We start from the raw sequence: 21112 nt of genomic DNA, 5'->3' as shown, positions 1-21112 counted from the left end.
TTTCATCGTCAGGAAATACCTATTAATAATCTCTAATCAATAAGTTAATTACAGTCCAAGATCGTACATCTCTAACTTTACAAAACTACAGATAATACACAAGACGTATTAAAACTAAGGATTTCAGATCAGATCAAAATAATTTCTGGGCTTTTATGAACATCAGGCACAAAATCGGACTTTGTTAAAATCCCTGACCGCTGTGGTGTCCATGTGCAGCGTGAAACTGTGAGATCACAGGCTGAAGGCCCGTTTGGGCTGATGAGACATGCACACATGGTGAGAGGAGCTCATGGGTTCCTGAGATTCTAAATCAGCCGTCAGGAATCATCTGCCTGGACATCCAACCTACAGGTTTCAGCTTTAATATAACACTTAGCTCTCCTGATACAGCTATCTAGAACACGAACAGTGTTTCGGTTTGAAATGGTTCATATGTCTTTACAGTGGTGGTGATAGGAACAAGGGGTCACCATGACTACAACAGATATTGACATTTTATTTACTATCCAGAACCAGCAGTGAACCTACACAAGTCTTCTGAGTTTATATGGAATTTCACTGCAGGAATGAAAAATCAGTGGGGTTCCCCTTTAAATCTTTATTTATACAGCGAGGGCCAGTTTCCCACCATGAATGCAGTATGTAAACATTAGTCTGTATTTCATAACCTCACTCCCAAGTCTGAATATGTAAACAGTCCATTTTTGTTAATTTGTTGTTTTTTGTGATGTCGCAAAGACCAACACATTTAAACACACACCTTTTCAGCCTACAGCGGTTTAGCCCCACCCACTCACACTGACATTAGGAGCGTTTCAGCCTTAACTACTTTTTTTGAAGTACTAGTCAAACTACTAGTCTTGAAAGTAGGGTAACAGAATCAGAAGCTGAACATGTAGAAACACAGATGTTAATTAAACTTTACAGAAAAACAAAAATGTAAGGAACAATGTAGAATACATGCCCTTTAATCTCTTCAGTCATCTGGTTCCCATCACCACCACTGTGATCAATTCTGACACACCAAACCACTCTGTTTACATCTGAACCATTTATTAAATTGGTGTAATTTCCCTTTAACTGACTACAGAAATAATCAACAGCAGCTCTGATCTGAAAACAACAGCTGAACTAGGGGTCAGTGGGTCAGCAGAAGTCCAGCAGCAGGGTTACTGACCGCTGCTCTGAATGGATTTTCTCAGTAAGTATTAGGACTAAGAATCATGACTAAGCGTGTGATGGTTAAAGTACCTAAAGTGCAACACAATTACAGAGAAGAGACAAAATTACAGACCAAACCTCCCTCAAGGCTTCTGACCCGACATCCTCATCTTGAGGCTGCTGAATAAATTAAACCATTAAACAATTAAGGAACACTAATGAACCAGAAACTACTGAACACTAACAATACAGACTCAGTCCTACTGGCTGAGTGCTCTGCTGGATGCAAACTGGCTAATGTGGCACTGAAGTTTTGCAGCACTGCTCAGATATTTAAAGCGATAGGTCAGTGACCCCCCCCCCCCCCCCCCCCCCCCCCCCCCCCCCCCCCCCCCCCCCCCCCCCAACTGCCCCCAATCAGTCAATTGAGGCATGTTTGGTGTCTGAAGTTTTGCTTCTTTAGTTTTAGCTTTGGAGCTATGAAGCTAATGTAGATAATGAGTAATGGAAGCCCACAGATTAGCGCAGCGTTGAGCGATTTGGGGAAAATATAACAGCGATTTTTCTGACTGATGACGTAACTGAATTTTCTGACCGATTACGTAACTGAATTTTCTGACCGATGACTTTTGCATCTTTTTTAGATCAGGCCTGTTATTTTGGCCAAGAAGATCAGAAAATCCACCTTTTCCAGCTTGTGGCCTGAATGCTCCCAGCTGCTAGGGGTTGTGATGTCACAGCACATTATAGCTTTAATAATTAAAATTGTAATTGCACTCTAAAACAATTAGTCTCTCAGCCCTAAATGAACAGGATTAGTAAATTTGCTCTGACCAGACTGTAACTGCTGCACCATTTAAGGTGAAACTGAAAAAAACTGAGTAAGAAGCGGTGAATGACTACATAGTTATTCTGTTGTTAATTTTCTATCTTCTGTTCTGTTCCACCAGACTGTAACTGCTGCACCATTTAAGGTGGAACAGAAACTCTGAATAAGAAGCTGTGAATGTGAAATGTCTCTACTGTTAAAATGTCCTGTTACATCTTAAATAGTGAAGCAGTTGCATGTAAATGCTGCCCCATTTAAGGTTGAGCAGAAAATCAAAATTAGAGTAATACTTTTTACTGAAAATAATGTTTATTTTTAGAGCACTTTTTATGATGATGGCAGCTCAACGTGCTTTACAGACAGAAGAAAACAACAGCAAAATAAATTATGAACGCTAATTTAAAATCAAAAAAGAAATAAAGGGAGGTTATTGACACCATTTGTCTGCCTCAGACCTAAATCATCACTCACTCGCCTCAAACCTTAAGAAGCAGACTGTATTCTGGGGTAAATCGGAGGGAGTTAATATGTAAGTGTAGAAACTGTTTATTTGTGTAAAAGTGCTCAAATATCTGGTGAGTCTGCACCGTTTGGTTTAAACGAGTCTTTGTACTTGTTTCTGCATCAAAGCATCTCCATGGCATCATGCAGTCGAAATACACAGCGAGCCCTGTGCTAAAAACACGCCTTTAAAAAATAAATAAAATAATAACAACAATAATAATATTAATAATAATAAAAATAATAAAAAATTATGATCAGACAGAGTCACATTTCTCCCATGAAACTGGTTCAAAATGAGACAGTACCTGTAAATTCACTCTCTGAGGCGTCTAAAGAGCTTTTAATGGAGTTGGTTTAATGGCTCTGAACAGTGAACTAACCAACCTGAACGAAGCTCCGCGGAAACTGTACCGTTCAGTTCACGCAAGATCACGCTAACCGATACAACGTTACGCTAAAACGCCTGCTGCCTTTTAATGACTTTTACAACAGAAATAAAAGGTGGGAAGTCACAGCTTCTCTCAGAAACTGAACTAAAATAAAGCGGTAAAAAGCAGAAGTGTATGAGTGAGTTTACAAAGTAAAAGTCCTGCTCTGATTCTGTATCTTCAACTTGATTTGGGTCATCAATTCTGAGCTAAACAGCAAAGTACCAAATTCTAAGGGGACTTCTACTATTCACCTCAGCTGAAGATGAAAAGCGAACAGGTTGGTGTGCTAATAAAACAAAAATGTACAGGAGCATGAAATGAATCTGTTGCCTGGTCTCCTTCAGATCCTCCTGCTTTCTGCCCACACTGAGGCTCAGCGAGGTGCTGGAGCAGACCGGGGGGGTAGGGGGGTGGTGCACTCTCTCTCTCTCTCTCCACCCCACTATCATAACGACGTCTCCGTGTCCACAAACCTCTGTCCTTCTTCATCTTCCACGCTGATCTGGATGTTAGCGCTTTTCTCGCTGTGAGGAACAGACGCTGTGATTAAACACGTTTGAACCAACTGCTTCGTTTACACAAATAAATTAATAGCACGTTTGGGGACGCAGAGCTAACCTAAATATAGATAATAAGACAATCTGATATCTGTCTTTGTGAAAAGCTTCATGGGCGCCAGACTAATGTCCACCTCCGAAGATCGGAAACTGGTTTATCTGCTCGCCTGAAAGCAGCATGGCCTGAACAAACCAACAGAACTTACGGTTCTAGAAGTAGTTCATCCCCTCTGCTCTAGAGCAACCACTATAATAACTATGCTTAATCATTTTATATCACTCTAATGTGTCTAATTTGGCTAATTAACTCTCTTAGATTATTGGCTAATATGAAGCAATACACTGCACAGTTCTGCTCTCAAACGTCTATAATTACACAGAATCACGTGTAAAATTTTATTTTTCTGCGTTGGGTTTGAAAATATGAGCAAAACTTGAGAATAGTATAAATGCAAATTAGCGTTAGCTTTCTTACTAGTTTATCAACTTCGCCACCTCAATTATAACCAAGTTTATTCTAAAAACATCACTCAACACGTCAGTGCAGTGTGCTGGTTTCCACTGTGGACTCTAACACTGGACTGTTTTGGAGAGTTTTCTCAACCTGCACGAGCAAATAATTTGCTAATTTATCATTAGCTTCAGCCATTAGTGTCACAGATGAGAGTGAGTTTAATGCTGCTGTACAATTAGTGCCAGCTTTCTGGTGCTGAAGGCTTTCGGTGTGGTGGAAAGACACCGACAACCTCACTACAGACACACTGACTTTCATTGATCCTAAACGGCTTTAAGGATTAAACGGAATCAGAATTAAAGTTATGTTTGTTTTCTGCACAGAAAATCAGATTTTTAAATATAATGTATTTTTATTGGAAGGTAAATAAAAAGAAGTGTCTAGAACTCATTCTGTGACCTGAGCTCCATTCAGATGAGCTGCTCTCGTCAAAAATAAACGGCCTAATCTACCAGGCTAACATATCTAGCTAACAGTAAAAACTGTCTGGCTAACGCAGCTAATAATGCTCCATGTGGTGCTACATAAAACATGCACAAGCTAACAGCTAATACTGTATTGCAAACCTTATAAATGTTACATGTTTAGTTATAATAATAGTATGAAAGTTATGTAAAGTATGCAGTTATATATAGTTTACATTTTAAATCCAAGTATAAATCGGTTCTCTTTGCCTATAATTAAACTCAGACTTCCACTTTATTCTTACTGCACTTTATTTTTAGCACTGCACTTCTAATCTGTACAGACTCTTACTGTCTTATGTTCATTTTCAATTTAATTTTTATTAAGCTTTTATTCCACTGTAAACAAAATCTAAGCACTGTCTTTAATTTCTTTGTGCAGCCCTGGATTAAAATATGACAAATTTTTTAGAGATGCCTAAACCCTTAAATTATTTTAGCTGTTTTCTTGCTGTGTCCCCAGATGTTTGATATTATAGATAGACAGATAGACAGATAGAAACTGATGTGAAACTTCTTAATCAGCCCAGATTAACACGACTGAGATGAAAGTCTGGTCGTTATAGTCTCCTGGCGATTAAGAGCTTTTACATGCAGAACACAGAACCAGGTCGAACGCACAGACATGCAGAATGCATGAGAACGTAATGGAGATGAGGAGAGCAAGGAGGATGAAGAGGAGGAGGATGAAGGTTAGAAGAGGTACCTGGCTCTGGCTTTCAGAGCTTTGGAACTGGCCACAGCTTTCCAAACGGAGGTTTTGGCCATTTCATCAGTAATGTTGACCACAGATGGGTCAGCGCTGCAGGGAGGTCACAATACAGCACAGCTGATCAGCACAATCACACACTCACTCACATGCTTTAAACATTAAAGCGATAGTTCAGCTGAAAAATCAACATTTACCCCAAATGTGGTCGGGAAGAGAAACTTGGGGTCCGAATTCCACCTTAAAGAGGTTTAAAATTGGAGCTGAGGCTAAGGTAGCTAACAAGCAATGGAAGTGTATACACCACCAATTAGCAAGATGCTAACTGCATGAAAATCATCACACACTCGCCTCAAATGTGTTAGTGGAGTCAGCTTCCTATTGGCCAGCTTCAAATCTGAACTTTTCGTATCCACCTGAACCTCTTATTCTCCATGGTATATTTTGGTTTTACCAAATCTTAAGGCAAATTATTCAGTAACTGCATGAAATAAATGTAAATTGCATGAACCGCATGAAATAATTTTTTTTTTTTTTGGAAAAGTGCCCTTCAAATTAAATGTGTTTTATGATCTACACATATGCTTACACGTATGCTTACAATTTACTGCTGTAAGCCAAAAATCTTAAGACTAAAAATTATTTCATTAAAATAATTTTTACAAAGCAGATCACTGAAGAGACGCCATCGGTTTAAAGTTTACATCCCAGATTTGTGGAAAAGTGGGTCGACTTTCAGTCATGAGTTCGTTTTCTTTTATTATAAAGGTTTCAAATTACATCACTGGAAAGAAGACAGTTACAAGCTCTCATGTCACACCCACCTTTTGAATGTAGCTCATGAAATATGAAAGTTATGAAGTAAAGAATATCACAATGTGCATTTTGGGACCATTGGTGGTCTGAAAAGGTTAAATAGTGCATAGTTACATTCTGGTGTCTGCACCATTTAAGGTGGAAAGGAGAATTTCAACAAGAACCAAACTTTATTCTCCTGTCCTGAGCTACAGTAACAGCTGCACCATTTAAGGTGGAACGAAAGATTCAAATAAGCTGGACAGGAAGCCAGTTTGAGCTTCATGCCTCCAGCCCATGTGGAGCTGTTGATTAAATCTAACAAGAGGAGAATCTGAATGTTCAGGAAAACAGACATTAAGCGTTCAACTGTATTCCTGTGTGATCCAGCTGACATGGCACTATAATCACTGAAGAGTTCTTCAGTATTTATTATATACATATTTATTCATATTCTATTAAAAAATCTCATCTCAGTTTTATTTTGTTTAATTATCCAGCACGGAGTCAGTCATTTTAAACAGCCTTCAGACTTTAACCAGAGCACAGGGACTACTTACTGATTACACAGTAAACATGTCTGTAAACATCAGAAGTGTTTACACATTCAGATTTACAGAGACACACATCTGCACATTTCACTGCACAATTACTGTTTATTTACTTAATATGTTGGAAAAAAGTGAGTCATATAATGTCATTTACTTTTACACAAACTACATTTTCATTTTGTGCCTCCAATTTGTTAAATTCACTAAACAGTAACTGTGTACTAAACTGTGCAATGTGTCTCTAATTTTTTCAGTCAAAAAAAAACAAAAACATGGGCCAGGGTGCTTAAACTTTTGCACATGACAAAGTTAATAGCAACAGACCTTTCAGTGCTTATGCAATTAAAATGAAATAGTAAAATGAATAACATGTAGCACAAAAATTATATGTACAATTAAAATTACAGGCTGGTGAATAAGAAATCAACTTCACTAACATACATGTTGAAGGTGAGTGTGTGATGACTCAAGCATGCAGCTAGCATCTTGCTAATTGGTGGTGTATAAGTTTCCAGTACTAGTTAGCTAAATTTGCCCTGTAGCTCCAGCACTAAAATTAAAGAAGCAAACTTCAGACAACAAACACGTCTCAGCTGATCAACTACAATTTGAGTAATTTGATTTTTCAACAAACTCGCTTTAACAAACACTTTCCACATGTTCTTCCCCTTTGCTGGTTCTCCGGTACACACTGTCTGATGGTTCTGTGAGTAAGGCCTGAAACATACTCTACGCAAGGACGTGAGTGCAGTCGCTTCAAGCTACGCAGACGGGGTTTCATGAGTAGTTGCTTTCAGTAATGTGTCACGACGCATTTCATAATGCGACGCAAGCACGAGTTGCAGTCTGAGCATCACAGCAAGGGGTGCTATAACGACAGCCAAGCCTGACCAAGCGGTCTTGTACTGCCAGCATGCATTCTCAACTGCCATAGCAGACGACCACTTAAGTCTCAGGCAAAGATGACATAAAAATATGATTAGCTGTCGCATTTTCAATGCATTTCCTCCTTTACTGTCCACGTTTAGCTGTTGAGGCTGTTGGAATAACAGTAGATCCCTCTCTGATCTCTGATCTATTGCGCCCTTCAGTACTGAGTGTTTTAACCGCCACAGCAACGTAAGAATACACGGTGAGTTTGTACAGAAGGACCGAGTGTTTGCAATGTGTTGACCGAGCGTTCACATTTGTGTTCGCGTCCTTGCATTGAGTATGTTTCTAAAGCAGCAGAACAACCTCAGACTCGTCTGTCTGCACCACAGCAGCAGCAGCGAAGTGAAATCCAGAGCTCAGGGGAAGATCTTTATCAATAAACATCAACAATATATCATTCTTCACTGATGAACGGAGTCCATTAATAAGGACTGTCAGTTAGAGCAGCTAGACCACCTGTGACAGTTTCAGCAGGAGAGAAATCAGAACTGCAGCCAGTAAACAAACTGAACACTCTGTGTTTCGTATCGTGATATTTGTGCCAAATTAACTCTCTACGTTCTGTGTTCTTTGTAACGGAACATATTCTGTCCTGGTCAGTGCAGACTACGCATCTCGGGAGATAGCTAACAGGCTAACGGGCTAACAGACTAACAAACTAACGGCCTAACAGGCTAACGGGCTAACGGACTGTTGCAGAAGGGCCTGTACACAGATCTAATTCCTAAGGTTTACTTCTCCTGTGGTACGTGTCTGAGGCCCCAGAGAGGAGGTGACACTGTTGCCATTATTGACATCTAAAGTCGTGGGATGGTATTCCAAGTAGAGCCTGAGATTTCTCATTTTGCTAAATGCTTGTTTTAATTCTATTTTCCCTGTTTATTGTGTAGTTTAGTTAGTCGTTTTTAAAATGAGCAATTTTATAGTGTTGTTATTAAAACACTTAAGCCAGTATGTTATTAGTAAATACAGCAAAAACGTGATTGTGTTGACAAAAGAGATGCCTTAAAAATGTACGACTGAGAAAACGTAACGCAAAGTTGCTATCAATCAAAACAGCTAGCTGGTTTTCTTTGTCACTGAATGTTTTATAACAAACATTGCCTTCACCCCAGTCAAGCCTGGTAATACTAGCTGTAGTTCTACTACTACTACTAGTTTGGTAATCAACCAGACTGATAACAAATATATATATACATATACATATACACACACACACACACACACACAAAAAAAAAAAAAAAAAAAAAAAAAAATATATATATATATATATATATATATATATATATATATATATATATATATATATATATATATGTATGTATGTATGTGTATATATATATATATATATATATATATATATATATATAGTAACTTAAGTTTGGTGTACGTCTAAGTACACTACAGAATCGTATCAAAAATACGGAAAACAAAGTTTTTGCAAAATAGGTTTTGCAAAAATATAAAGAGCTTATTTACTTTACAACTGTTTTTGCTTGCTGTATAGTTTCATACAGTGGGCAATCCACCATGCTGAATTTCATTTTTAATCAAGTGACTTTCAAAAATAATGTGATATCATTGATGAGAGGAGGTCTGACAAATGAGATTTACGGCCTGACACTGTTGGGCTAACAGGCTGACAGACTCAAAATTCAGAGCCAGACTTTAGTTAATAGCCTTACTGAAGGAGTTGCTGTAGAACTGAAAAGAAACGTGTACATTTTGAAAAGTGTATGTTAAACATTCGAAATGTCTGTGTTTAGCTTGGTGCTAATATAAGGAACTCCACAGACATGCATCATGCTAGAGGTGGTAAAGGGTTAAAATAGATGTTTACAAGGCAAGTGTTGAACTTTGTGTGTCAAGCATCACTATTTAATGAACACTGACTTTAATGATTCGGTCTGATTTTCAGATAAAGTTACAGCCTTTTATCTAGCTATCTAGATTTCAGCTCTTGCTCTGCTGGACACTGACAGGCATGAAAGGGAAGGTCAGCTGCATGCAGTCAGGCTGAGACGGTTAGAGAACAGCTCTCCAGCGTTAATCACACTGACGACAACAACACCAACAACAACAACAACAACAACAACAACAACAACATCAGAGCCGTTCAGTCAGAGCTGTGGGGCAAACAATAGACGAACCGCTCCTCTGGGTTCCTCCTCATATGAGGTGTCGGAGGCTACGCTGTCCGATCTGTCCGAGAGAAACAGCCCAGGTAAGACTCTCAAACACACTAAAGAAATACCGGAGAGTTCAGTCCTGGGGCCTTATAACAGAAAATTCATATCTTTTTGTCTTAACTGAAGATCTGACATGTCAAGATAAGATTTGCGTATTACAGGAGCAAATCTGATCTGAATTTAAGAATCTTCTCTCATCTTACAGCATCTTTTCTTATCTAAAGTTAGGCTATCTTAACTTACTCGACAATCAAGTGTCGTGTCTGTTACCTAGCAACTGACCATAAGAGCACAGCTGAAATGTAAGCACGCAAGTTAGTTAGCCAGACAGCTAACATTAGCTGCTGTTACTCATGTGAAGAAAGCGAAATAAAACTAAAGTGCGATAAACTGAAAAGTTAATAATATTGTATCAGCGCCCCCTGCTGTTTATCCGCTCCCCAGGTTCAGTTTTAGCTGAGTGCACTATTATTCTTCCTGATAAACAGATACACGTTCAGCTCTGTCTGCTCATTATTCACCACCATCACTGTAATATTTCACCAACATTAACACACAAAGGTAATCAGAGGGATGGTGGAGGTCGAATCTGCAGTGTCTGGGATTTTTAAAACAGAGTTAAAAAAGAAAAGAAAAACATCTCAGCAGCGTTTCACAGTATAAATAAATGTAACTCATAATGCTGGTTATAGTAAATTGAGCTGCATCACTGCATAAAACAATAGGTGAAAACAGAAGGCAAGATGCTCTGGAGCTTATCTTAAAGTTAAGAAAATATTTAGGATATTTTGGCAACTTAGGATGTTTCTGTAAAACCGTTTTCTTATTTGGAAATAAGAGATTATAGACTTAATAGCTGTTGTTCTGTTATGGCATGTCCTAATAGTCTTAACTGAAGTTGCTATGACAACAAAACAGATAAGATATGATCTCTTAAGAATATTTTGTAACATGACCCCTGATCTCTGTGGTGTCTGTGGTGCATGGTCAATTAGAACAGACAGAAACTTCAACACATTTATCTGAAATCAGAAAACAGAAACCTGCTGACTGTAAACTCTAATAACAGGAATCAATGGGCAGATGCAGACAGAATGACTTAAAGGGCCAATATCACACTTTTTCTGATGTTTGTGTTGTTTTATGTACCAAAATCAGTCATTTCTACATTAACATTTTCCAGCCTCTGCTGTAGTTTAAGAAAATGTATATATTTAAATATATGTTGTTTTTGTGGCATCACAGGAACAGTAAATCCAAAACAGGCTGTTCTGTGCAGATGAGTTTGACATATGGGCTGTAAGTACTGAGGAGTGAACAGTATGTTTAAAACACTGAATTGAGGGTCACCCTGAGTGACTGAGGGTCACTCAATATTTCTGAGTGAAAATAAAAGGCTGACTGATTGACTGATGCAACACCATCTTTCATTTAGAAAACTGAGGAAAATGAGGCAATATGGGCCCTTTAAAGTTTATGAAACTGAATTGAATTTATAACAGAAGTTCAGATAAACGCATTGAAGCCATCCGCGATAATCAACCGTAAGCTACAGACACACCAGATACAGCCTAGAGTCCGTATTACAGAAACTTCTTAACTCTGAAAAACGTTTAGTCTCCATGGCGATGTCAGTACAGACTGAATTTAGGACAGTATCTATTCCAGAATAACCGTTCCTAATTTCATAATCGCATCACTAACTCCAGATAAGAAAACAGTATCACACAAACATCCTAACTAGACTAAACCTCCTAAATACTAGGATAAACCCCAACTTCTTAACTTCTGTTTAAGGTCTGTTTCTATGGTTTTTAGGCAGCTGTGTCAGGCAGCATAGTTCATGACCAGCATACTGAGCTACATTTATTTACACTTTAAAACGCTCCTTTCACTGTGAGATGTTTTACTTTTCTAACTTTTAAAACTCTTAGTTTGAAAATCTTAGACGCTGCAGGCTCAAACTCCACTGTCCCTCTTGGTGTGTTAATGTTGATGATGAAATATTACAGTGATGGCAGTGAATAATGAGGAGACAAGAGTTTAACGTGTGTCTATTTATTAGCAGGAATAACGTTAGCGCACTTGGCTAAAGCGTTTGGGAAATGGAGACCGAAACTTGGGAGTGGCAACACTCTGATAAACAGCAGGGGGCGCTCTTCCAGTATTCACCACTTACAATTTATCACTCTTTAATACTGTTTGACCTTTTTTACATCAGTAACAGTAGCTCTCTGGATACCTAGTTTATTATCATTGTGTTTACGTTTCAGCTGTGTGTTTTAGGTCAGTTGATAAACAGACATGACTGCTAATTAACAACTTTGAGTTAAGATTCCCTAAATGGAGATAAGATGCTGTAAGATCAGATAAAATTCCAAAATAAGATCAGATTTCATTCTGTAATACAAATTTGTGTAAAATTTTATCCAACCTGTCAGATCTTACAATGTTTCTGTAATATGACTCCTGAGTAATAAATCTCTGGAGGTTTTCTGTAAATGAAGATTTGGGAAAGAGTTTTGGTTACCATGGAAACTGAAACAGACGAGAACAGTTACTAACCTGACTTTGAGGGTTTTGAGGCTGAGGAGATTTTCTCCGCCATACTCCAGACCCTGCTCCACGTCCAGCATCCGCTCAGCCTCCTGGAAATAAAACATCAAATCTGAATAAATCATCCACAAAAACCGCAAAAATCTGATGAAATATAGAAGATCCTGCATGTGACAGTGAGGGGAGACTCAGCCTAGGGCTGCCCACTGCTCTGGGCAAGTGTGCTCACTGCCCCCTAGTGTGTGTTCACTAGTGTGCATGCATGTGGGTGTTTCACTGCATGGATGGGTTAAATGCGGAGGTCTAACTCCACAGTATGCAAACACAGTTGGCAAATGGAGAACTGGCGTTTTCAAATGACGCAGAAAAATAAAAATCGACAAAAATGGAGATGCATGTTTTTCTTTGTAAGTGACGATATATTAGTCCATTTGAATTATCACAGCGATTCCTGATTCAGGCTGTGGTTTATATCTATTCAATTTCTAGTGTATTAATAAGTCTACACAATCACTTTAAAACTCCAAGTTTATTGTATCCTGTGGCTCATTATCAATGGTGCAAACTGAGTTACTGATCAGTAAAGCGAACTGAGGTCAGCAGCAGCTCCTGTATGTTTAAAGTACATGATCAACATCAGCAGAGTCAACCGTACACATTACAGATGCATTGCTGCTGAACTGTTAACTGATAAATAATCCAAAGTCCACAATGAACCAGCTCTGTTACTGCACTGAGGAACAGGGTGGGCAGGTGGTGTTAAAGGTCACCCTGCACACACCTCCTTCTCCTTCTTCTTCTTATCATCCTCCTTCTTCTTCTTACTCTCTGGCATTAGATCATCCAGCCAGCTCAGCTCACGCGTCGTAAAGCAGAAGTCCAGAAGCTTCCGCACGAACACCAGAGCCAAAACCTAGAACAGAGGAACACAGAGAACCAATGCAGAACCATTAAACAAACACTTCACTGTGTCAGGGGAGCCCTGAAGGAAGTTTCTAGGAAATACAACAGCACCACATTTCATTTCACGTGCATGTCTTATGTCTTCCTGTTTTGACTCCAGGCTCTCACTTAATTTTTAAATTACTAGGTGTGGGTATGTGTGTGTGTGTGTGTGTGTGTGTGTGTGTGTGTGTGTGTATACATACATACATACACACACATACACCACTGTTGAAGAGTTTTGGAGAAAACCTTGTATCTCCAAAATAACTTTACAAGAGAAGGAAAGACATACTTTATTTTTAATGTAAGTCAATGGAAACAGACTTATTTCCAAGTAATTTTAGGCAGTTTCTTTCAATCTATTCATCATGTAGTTTACACACAGTGTAAAGGACAACAGGCATTTTCAAACTATGCAAAAAACTGAAAAACAATCATTTTAAAGCTGCACTGTGTAAGATGTGGGGATTTGGAGACCTCTTTGGTGAAAACGTGTAACTGCACACAACATGTTGAACACTGCGTAGCGTGGGTTGTGCTTTGGCCCCCTTTTCCAAGTGGATGAATCTGACAACTGTGATGTAAATGTATCAAAATAATATTTGATAGAGATTCAGGTCATTTAAATCAGAATAATTTTATCAAAGATCTACGTTCACAAGCCCAGCAGGCCAGTCTAACTACTCAATATCTTCACCTCTTGAGTGCTGAGCCAAAAGAGAGGCTCATGAATTATAAATTTTTTGTTAGGACAAAGCATAGAACATACAACTGGTTACAAATGAACATACATTTACAAGAGCTAGATTATGTTTCTTTGTCATATAGGGGTCTTATATTCGCTTACAAGTGCTATATTTTCTCACGACTGAGAGAAAAACTTGGTGAAGAAGCATCTCTGAGAACGTGAGTGAATCATCTACTACTGTCATGACATCTTCATCAGTATGCTGATTTTGAAATCATATGAGCCCGAAAAATCTGTGGCGACTCACAGCAGCTTACACTCAACATATTTTAGCCTGTTTATATTCTCCTCACTCAGTAATGACACTTCATTCAGTTTTAACAACAAAAAACTTACACAGTGCAGCTTTAATTACAGCAGGCATGGCCTGATTACCATCATGGGAAAGATCACAGCAGCAGACGACACTTTGATGACCCACAGCAGGACGAGGCAGGTCAGTTGAACAATGGTGAATACATGAACCTTCCACAGAGGCACATAGCGCAGATAGATCAGGTCCGGCTGGTGCTTCGCTGGCATCCCGAACAGCTTTATCCGGTCGAAGAACTGCAAAGAGATCAGAACAATATTATTGTTACTGATTTATACAGCAGCTGACCAGACACATCAGAAAAAAGACTGAGGATTGTTTAATATTAATAAATCTGTTATAAATTACTAGAAACAGAGAACATTTACAACAGAACACATTAATAAAAATAGTGAAATGTACACAAAAATACAAAATGATGGTTCTTCACAGCTTCTTTAGTGAGGAAAATGGCTCTATATAAAACCATGGACACTTGCATGACTAAAGGGTTCTTTACATTGACAGAGAATGTGCTGTAGGGGTTCTATGTAGCACCAGAAAGGGTTCTTCTATTGTTATGATGTCAAGCTTGTTACAACAGAAGAAACACACAGAACCATGTACAGCACACTGTCCATCAGCCTGAAGAACCATTTCATGATGCAAAGAACCTTTCAGTCATGCAAAGCATTCTTTTGAGCATTTATGGTTCTGAATAGAACTATTTTCTTTACTAAACGAACCCTTGAAGAGCCATCATATTTAAGTGTGTAAGAGTTATAAAAAAAGAACAGCTAATAAAAAAATATTTTAAAATCTCTGCTCAACATAGTCACTGTTATTACCAGCAACAATAAAAACACATTATTCTTTCATATGAATTATTTTTTACTCATAGTTACTCATAGAAACAGGTGGAGAAACTGTGCAAAGCGCAGACTGTAAACGTTCAAGCTCAAATCACATCAGAGCCTGAGAGGAGAGGAGATTTATTAGTTTACTATTAGTTAATTAGCATTTATTATGATCTGAATGTGATTAAGTCATCATGCTGTATATGAAGAGAGTCCGACTCCGGTCCTGCAGGTCCTCACTTGCTCTAACACACCTGATTCAGCTCAGCACTCTAACAGGTGTCTGTGCTGTTAAACCAGAACTCAGCAGCTTCATTGTTTGCTCTTATTTTTAAACGGTGAATTAAACAGAGAAACAGTGTTGAGTCAAACCTGAGCACGCTGAAGGTAAATGAAGGTAATTAACTAAACAACTAGTGTAATTAGTGTTTACCTGAATCCCTTTGAGAGAGGAGACACCCATGTAGAGGAAAACTCCATACAGCACCGGCATGGGGATGAACTGAGGACACAACACCACAGAGTTAAACAGGCTGTCTGTATACAACGTCAGTCATGGTCATCAGGCTCACTGTCAGTAACTTCAGCAAATGCCATTTATTCATCATTTAAACACAGAGCAGGAATTAAACCACAGAGTGGTAAGTTTTGCTGATTTGCTTGTCAGCTGTGGTCATCAGACTGAAGACTCCGTCTCTGTGAGCTGCAAGAATCTGTTGTTGATCAGCTGCTTCACAGCTCTTTAGAACGATTTCATTCCTTTTAACTGTTTTATTGTTATCATTTATATTGTTTATATATGATTTAGTGATTGTTCAACTTTATTTAGGCTGTTCATAAATTTGCAGGATTTCTCATGTGTGAGGAGATGTTTCTCATGTTTCTCCTTTGACCTGCTCCCACCTGCAGGAAGCTGGTTTCCCACCTGCTCCATGGCACAGCACTTAAAATTAAGGTATTATAATAACAACTCCTGCACCGTTTAAGGCGAAATGGGAAAATTCGAACCAGACGCCAGTTCAACCTGGTAAAGTTGTGTTCTTGAGCAGAAGGATGTCCAGAACTGCTCATATCTGCCGCCTCGATAGCAGGAGAGCCTTTCAGTCGCTCTGCAGAACAGAAGGACCACGTCCAACGTACACTGTGACTTTCTGCTTATATCTTTTCTCTGGTGGTATTGTCAGAACTAGCCTTTCACCTCCATCTCTCCATCCTGCACTTCATCAGGATTTCACACACCATCAGAATCATGTGACTGCAAACAACCTATTAAAGGACGTTTACGCTATGCTAACAGACCCCTTCTGACTTTCATTCACTGTTTCATTCAAAGGTTTACTTTAAACCTTTAAAATAAAATAATAAAAATAACAATAAAATATACTTAAACATTTGGAATAAAATCAAAACATACCAAAAACAAACTAAAACAAAACTAGAATTTTGAAGTGTGAGGCAGCTCATTGTGGGATTTTTGAGCTCCACCTACTCTTTACGCTGCATTAACGGTTCATTATAGACCAGCAGTGTCATTAAGTTATTTATTCATTTCATTAAAAGCTCCTTACTGTTTCAGAGATTTGAGCTTTTCCTTCGACAGTAATGATGATGATGGTGATGATATTGAGTACGCGTATGTGAGTGTCTGACCTTGAGTACAGAGGTCATGAAGACCGACAGGCCCATGAGGACAAAGATCATGAATCCGGTGACACGCTGCTCACGGATGCCAAGGAATTTGGGCTGCTCTCCAGGGGCGGAGCATTCTGATTCCACCTTCAGGCTGTTGACGTGGGAGATGGAGAGAACGGTCGCAGCCACAAACCATGGCAGACCCATCAAAGAGCAGACGCCCAGCATCACCGCCACCACCAGCAGGTCCAGGTGATACCCACAGCCTTTCTGTTACACAATCCCACAGAATAACACATATAATCCTACAGAATAGATCGTATAATCCAACAGAATAAAACAAGTAATATTACACAGCATAACACATATAATCCCACAGAATAGCACATATAATCCAACAGAATAGACCATATAATCCCACAGCAGAACACAATTTTACAGAGTAGACCATATAATCCTACAGAATAACACATATAATCCTACAGAGTAGCCCATATAATCCCACAGTATAACACAATCCTACAGAGTAGACCATATATCCCACAGAATAACACATATACTCCTACAGAATAGATCATATAATCCCACAGAATAACACAAATAATTTTACCCAGCATAACACATGTAATTCCACAGAATAACACACATAATCCTACAGAGTAGACCATACAATCCCACAGAATAACACATATAATCCTACAGAGTAGACCATATAATCCCACAGAACAACACATATAATCCTACAGAGTAGACAATATAATCCTACAGAATAACTCATAATACTACACAGTAGACCATATAGTCCCACAGAATTACACACATAATCCTACAAAATACATTATCCTACAGAGTATACCATATAATCCTACAGAATAACACACATAATCCTACACAGTAGAACATATAGTCCCACAGAATAACACACATAATTCCACAAAATATCATAATCCCACAGAATAAACCATATAATCCCCCAGAATAAACCATATAAAACCACAGAATACAATATCCCATAGATAATCACATAATCCTATAGAATAAACCATATAATTCCACGGAATATCATATAATCCCACAGAATAGCATTAATCACACAGAATAACCCATAAAATCCCAAATAATAACCCACATATCCCAGCATAATAACCTACAAAATCACACAAAATAGCGTAGGTTATTATATGTCTGTCTGTCTGGGCTGCAGGAATGTTCTGTTCGGTATTGATCTGTTTATTATGACCCTGTGTCCCTGGGTTTCTCTTACTGAATAAAGATCTGAGATCTGAGTTTGTGACCTTGAGTTTGTGCTCTTTGCGGTTGATGATGACGGCGGTGATCTGCTGGTCCATGAAGATGAGGATGGTGCAGAGCAGAGCAGGAATAGCTGCAGCAAACAGCGTCCATGTGGGGTTATTGCCCAGAGGGGACATCAACCAGCCGCGGTCTTTAGAGGTGGGCTGAGGAGCACAGACACAATGACATTACACATTGGTCAGAGCAGCACAAACGATAAACAACAGACAGTGTCACAAGGCAAAAGCGAGACTGACCAACAGGGGCAAGGGCAGAATCTAAATAATGCACAGGACTCACAGGTCACCAGGGAGTTCAATCAGATTTGATCATAATCTTTACAAAACATCATACAGGTCAGTGATGTGGTTTAACTGTCAAAATGTAAATGTCTTTTAAAATATGTGTCTAACTAAACTGACTCAGGACATCCCCAATTCTGACGAAGGGATCTAAATGAGGGGATCTAAATAGATTTTGTGAGAACTGATTATAATCAATTCTAATAACATTCAGTAAAATATGCTCCCTTCTTTGGCCAAAGTGAAACTGGCTCTGACCCTCTGGCTAATTTAAACCCAAAAACAATCTATGAAAAGGTGTGCATTTTACTGTCTAAACCAGGGTGTCAAACTCAACCACTAAAAGGGCCATAACTTCCTATGTGCTTGATCTGGACACCAGGCATCTTTTCTTTTTGTGTAGCTGCTGGCCCACAGATCATTGTTAGGGTTCAGAGCACACACTATGTTGCAGTGCATGATGGGGACTGTAGCCCATCTCAGGGTGAAACAGGCTAATAAGAAGAGAAAATTAAAATCATTCTGGGCCGTATGGGACTGTGTCACGAGCCTGACAAACCCACAGGCCTTGTGTTTGACACATGGGGTATAAATTTTACTGCAATTCATAACAGAGTGAATCGTTTCCTAAGAAATCGTAATCAAACCGAATCGTTTGGAGTGCCACACCGAACGGGTACAAGCTGATGCTCCTGCTGAGATCAGCACTATTGATGTCCTGCTTTATCAGAAATTCAGAGCAAACACAGATTTTGGGGGTCAAGAGTCCAAACTGACGAAAATAAACAGGTTTGCAGATCTGACCAGCAGAACGGACACGTCCTCACACTGAGGCCCTACCTCAAATGTGTCTGGGACGTTGAGTTTGGGGGATGGAATCCCCACAAGATAATCCACCACCACCATGATCATGATGGTGAGAAAGACCGCAAAGTCGCTGATGGTGGAGCGAACCTGCAGAGAGAGACAGAAAGAGAGAGAGGGATCGGTTAGAAGTCAGGGGACAGTGTGTGTGTTTGGGGGGGTGACTGGTGGGTTTACTGACCCGGGTGGGGAAGTAGCGCTTGGTCTTAAACTGTTTGAGGAAGGAGGAGAGGAAGAAGGTGGTGAAGAAGAGAATAACGGACCAGAAGAGAACATCAGGGATGAAGGGTCCGTCCTTGGAACACGCCGGACCCTCGAACACACCACGCAGCTTATGGCACATCTGTACTCCGCCAAAGAAAGAGAGAGAGAGAGAGAACAGGTTATATTATTCACAAAAACAGAGCATCTACAGTAACAGTGCTCACAGCATTAAAAAGCCCATATTATACCCAAACTGTCCTCCATTCACTGAAATTAAAGCATTTGACACTGTTAATAAACAACATAAAACTTGTACTATCTAGTACAGCAGTTTAGCCCTGCCCACTAACACTGATATTTAAAGGAGTGTTTCAGATTGGACTGGTACAACACTGAGAAGGTAATCAGAATGCATTTACATAAAATAATAACAACAACAACAACAACAACAACAACAACAACAACAACAAAATAATTGCTAAGTAGTTATGTCGCATATGACAACTTAGTCAAGTAAAAAATTGTGTTAATTGTGAAAAACAAATGTGCTATAATGTTCTTATGATGCACACAGCCACTCTGACAGACTGTAGTTCACACACTTACAGTGACGTTCAATTGGCTCCAGTTTATGGATTCCGGAATGAAGCCGGTCTGATTCCACCCGTGTATGAGCTCAGGTGTGGCGTTGGCAGGTGGAGCACACTGGCACCTGAGACACAGAGAAAACAACACACTGAGCACAAAGGTTTTCCTTAAATAATTAGATTATTAATATTGTTATTATTGTTTACAGAGCTTAATAACAGACTACAGTACTGGCTACATGAGCCTCGTAGCTCCAGAACTAAAACTACAGAAGCAAACTTCAGACATCAAACGCATCTGATCAGCTACATCTGGGGCCATCTGTCTGTTCTGTGGCATTAATGTGACTGTGTGCGGTGAGAGGACAGTGCTGACGTGTAGAAGGTGAGGTTGTCCAGCTGGTTGTGCATGTTGATGGGGAACATCTCCCCCAGGTGGAAGAGCTTCTCCAAGGCCTCGTAGATGAAGATGATGCAGATCAAGGCGGCAAAGGCCTCCTCCGTAAAGCGTGTGATGTAGCACACCAGAGAACTTGCATCCGTGGCGACCAGCACCACGCAGAGCAGGGCCGTCCACAGTCCGATACTGGTGCGTAGAGGGAGGTAGGACAGGCCATAATCTCTGCAGGACAAACACACTGTCTAATCAAGACTCAGAGTCAGACTCATGTAACATGTCCCTGTTTACCCATATACGTATGTGTGCGAGTATATACGAAAGAAATGATGACTATTGGAGTTTAGCTCCACCCATTCGCTCCACAGTTTAGCTCCGCCCATTCATTCCGGTTTGGACCCACCCATTCAGTCCACAGTTTAGCCCCACCCATTAAGCCCATAGTTTAGCCCCACCCATTCAGTCCACAGTTAAGCACCCCCCATTCAGTCTACTGTATAGCTCCACCCACTCAGCCCACAGTTTAGCTCCACCCACTCAGCCCACAGTTTAGCCCCACCCACTCAGCCTACAGCAGTGTAGCCCTTCCCATTCAGCCTACAGCTGTTTAACCCCGCCTATTCAACAGTTTAGCCCCACCCACTCAAGTGTAGACCTGCACATTCAGCCTACAGCCCATTAATCCCCGCCCATTCAACTATGTAGCCCCACCCATTCAGCCTACAGCCATTAAACCCTGCCTATTCAATCGCTTTGCCCCGCCCATTCAGCCTACAGCAGAGATATATAATATTA

General features: G+C 39.7%; 1 protein-coding gene across 5 annotated transcripts in view; it reads right to left on the bottom strand.

Annotated features, from left to right (window-relative positions):
• Positions 1-2280: 2280 nt before the first annotated feature.
• Positions 2281-21112, bottom strand: part of slc4a7 (solute carrier family 4 member 7) — a 92169-nt gene continuing 73337 nt past the window's right edge. For 3 of the 5 annotated variants that reach the window (XM_037534123.1, XM_037534125.1, XM_037534126.1), the window contains 12 exons: positions 20297-20542; positions 19940-20045; positions 19311-19472; positions 19106-19219; positions 17966-18127; positions 16689-16940; positions 15472-15540; positions 14265-14438; positions 12978-13109; positions 12206-12288; positions 5170-5265; positions 2281-3452 (listed from right to left, as the gene is read on the bottom strand). In XM_037534123.1, the coding sequence (XP_037390020.1) occupies positions 3374-3452; positions 5170-5265; positions 12206-12288; positions 12978-13109; positions 14265-14438; positions 15472-15540; positions 16689-16940; positions 17966-18127; positions 19106-19219; positions 19311-19472; positions 19940-20045; positions 20297-20542 (1675 nt within the window). In that variant the 3' untranslated portion in view covers positions 2281-3373. Of the gene's footprint in view, positions 3453-5169; positions 5266-9601; positions 9654-12205; positions 12289-12977; positions 13110-14264; positions 14439-15471; positions 15541-16688; positions 16941-17965; positions 18128-19105; positions 19220-19310; positions 19473-19939; positions 20046-20296; positions 20543-21112 lie in introns of all 5 variants that reach the window. The other 2 variants (XR_005129592.1, XM_037534124.1) reach the window with 2 other exon arrangements.

Source organism: Pygocentrus nattereri, chromosome 24 (genome assembly GCF_015220715.1).
Source record: "Pygocentrus nattereri isolate fPygNat1 chromosome 24, fPygNat1.pri, whole genome shotgun sequence".
Classification (NCBI taxonomy): Eukaryota; Metazoa; Chordata; class Actinopteri; order Characiformes; family Serrasalmidae; genus Pygocentrus; species Pygocentrus nattereri.
This window is presented reverse-complemented; position numbering and strand designations above follow the sequence as displayed.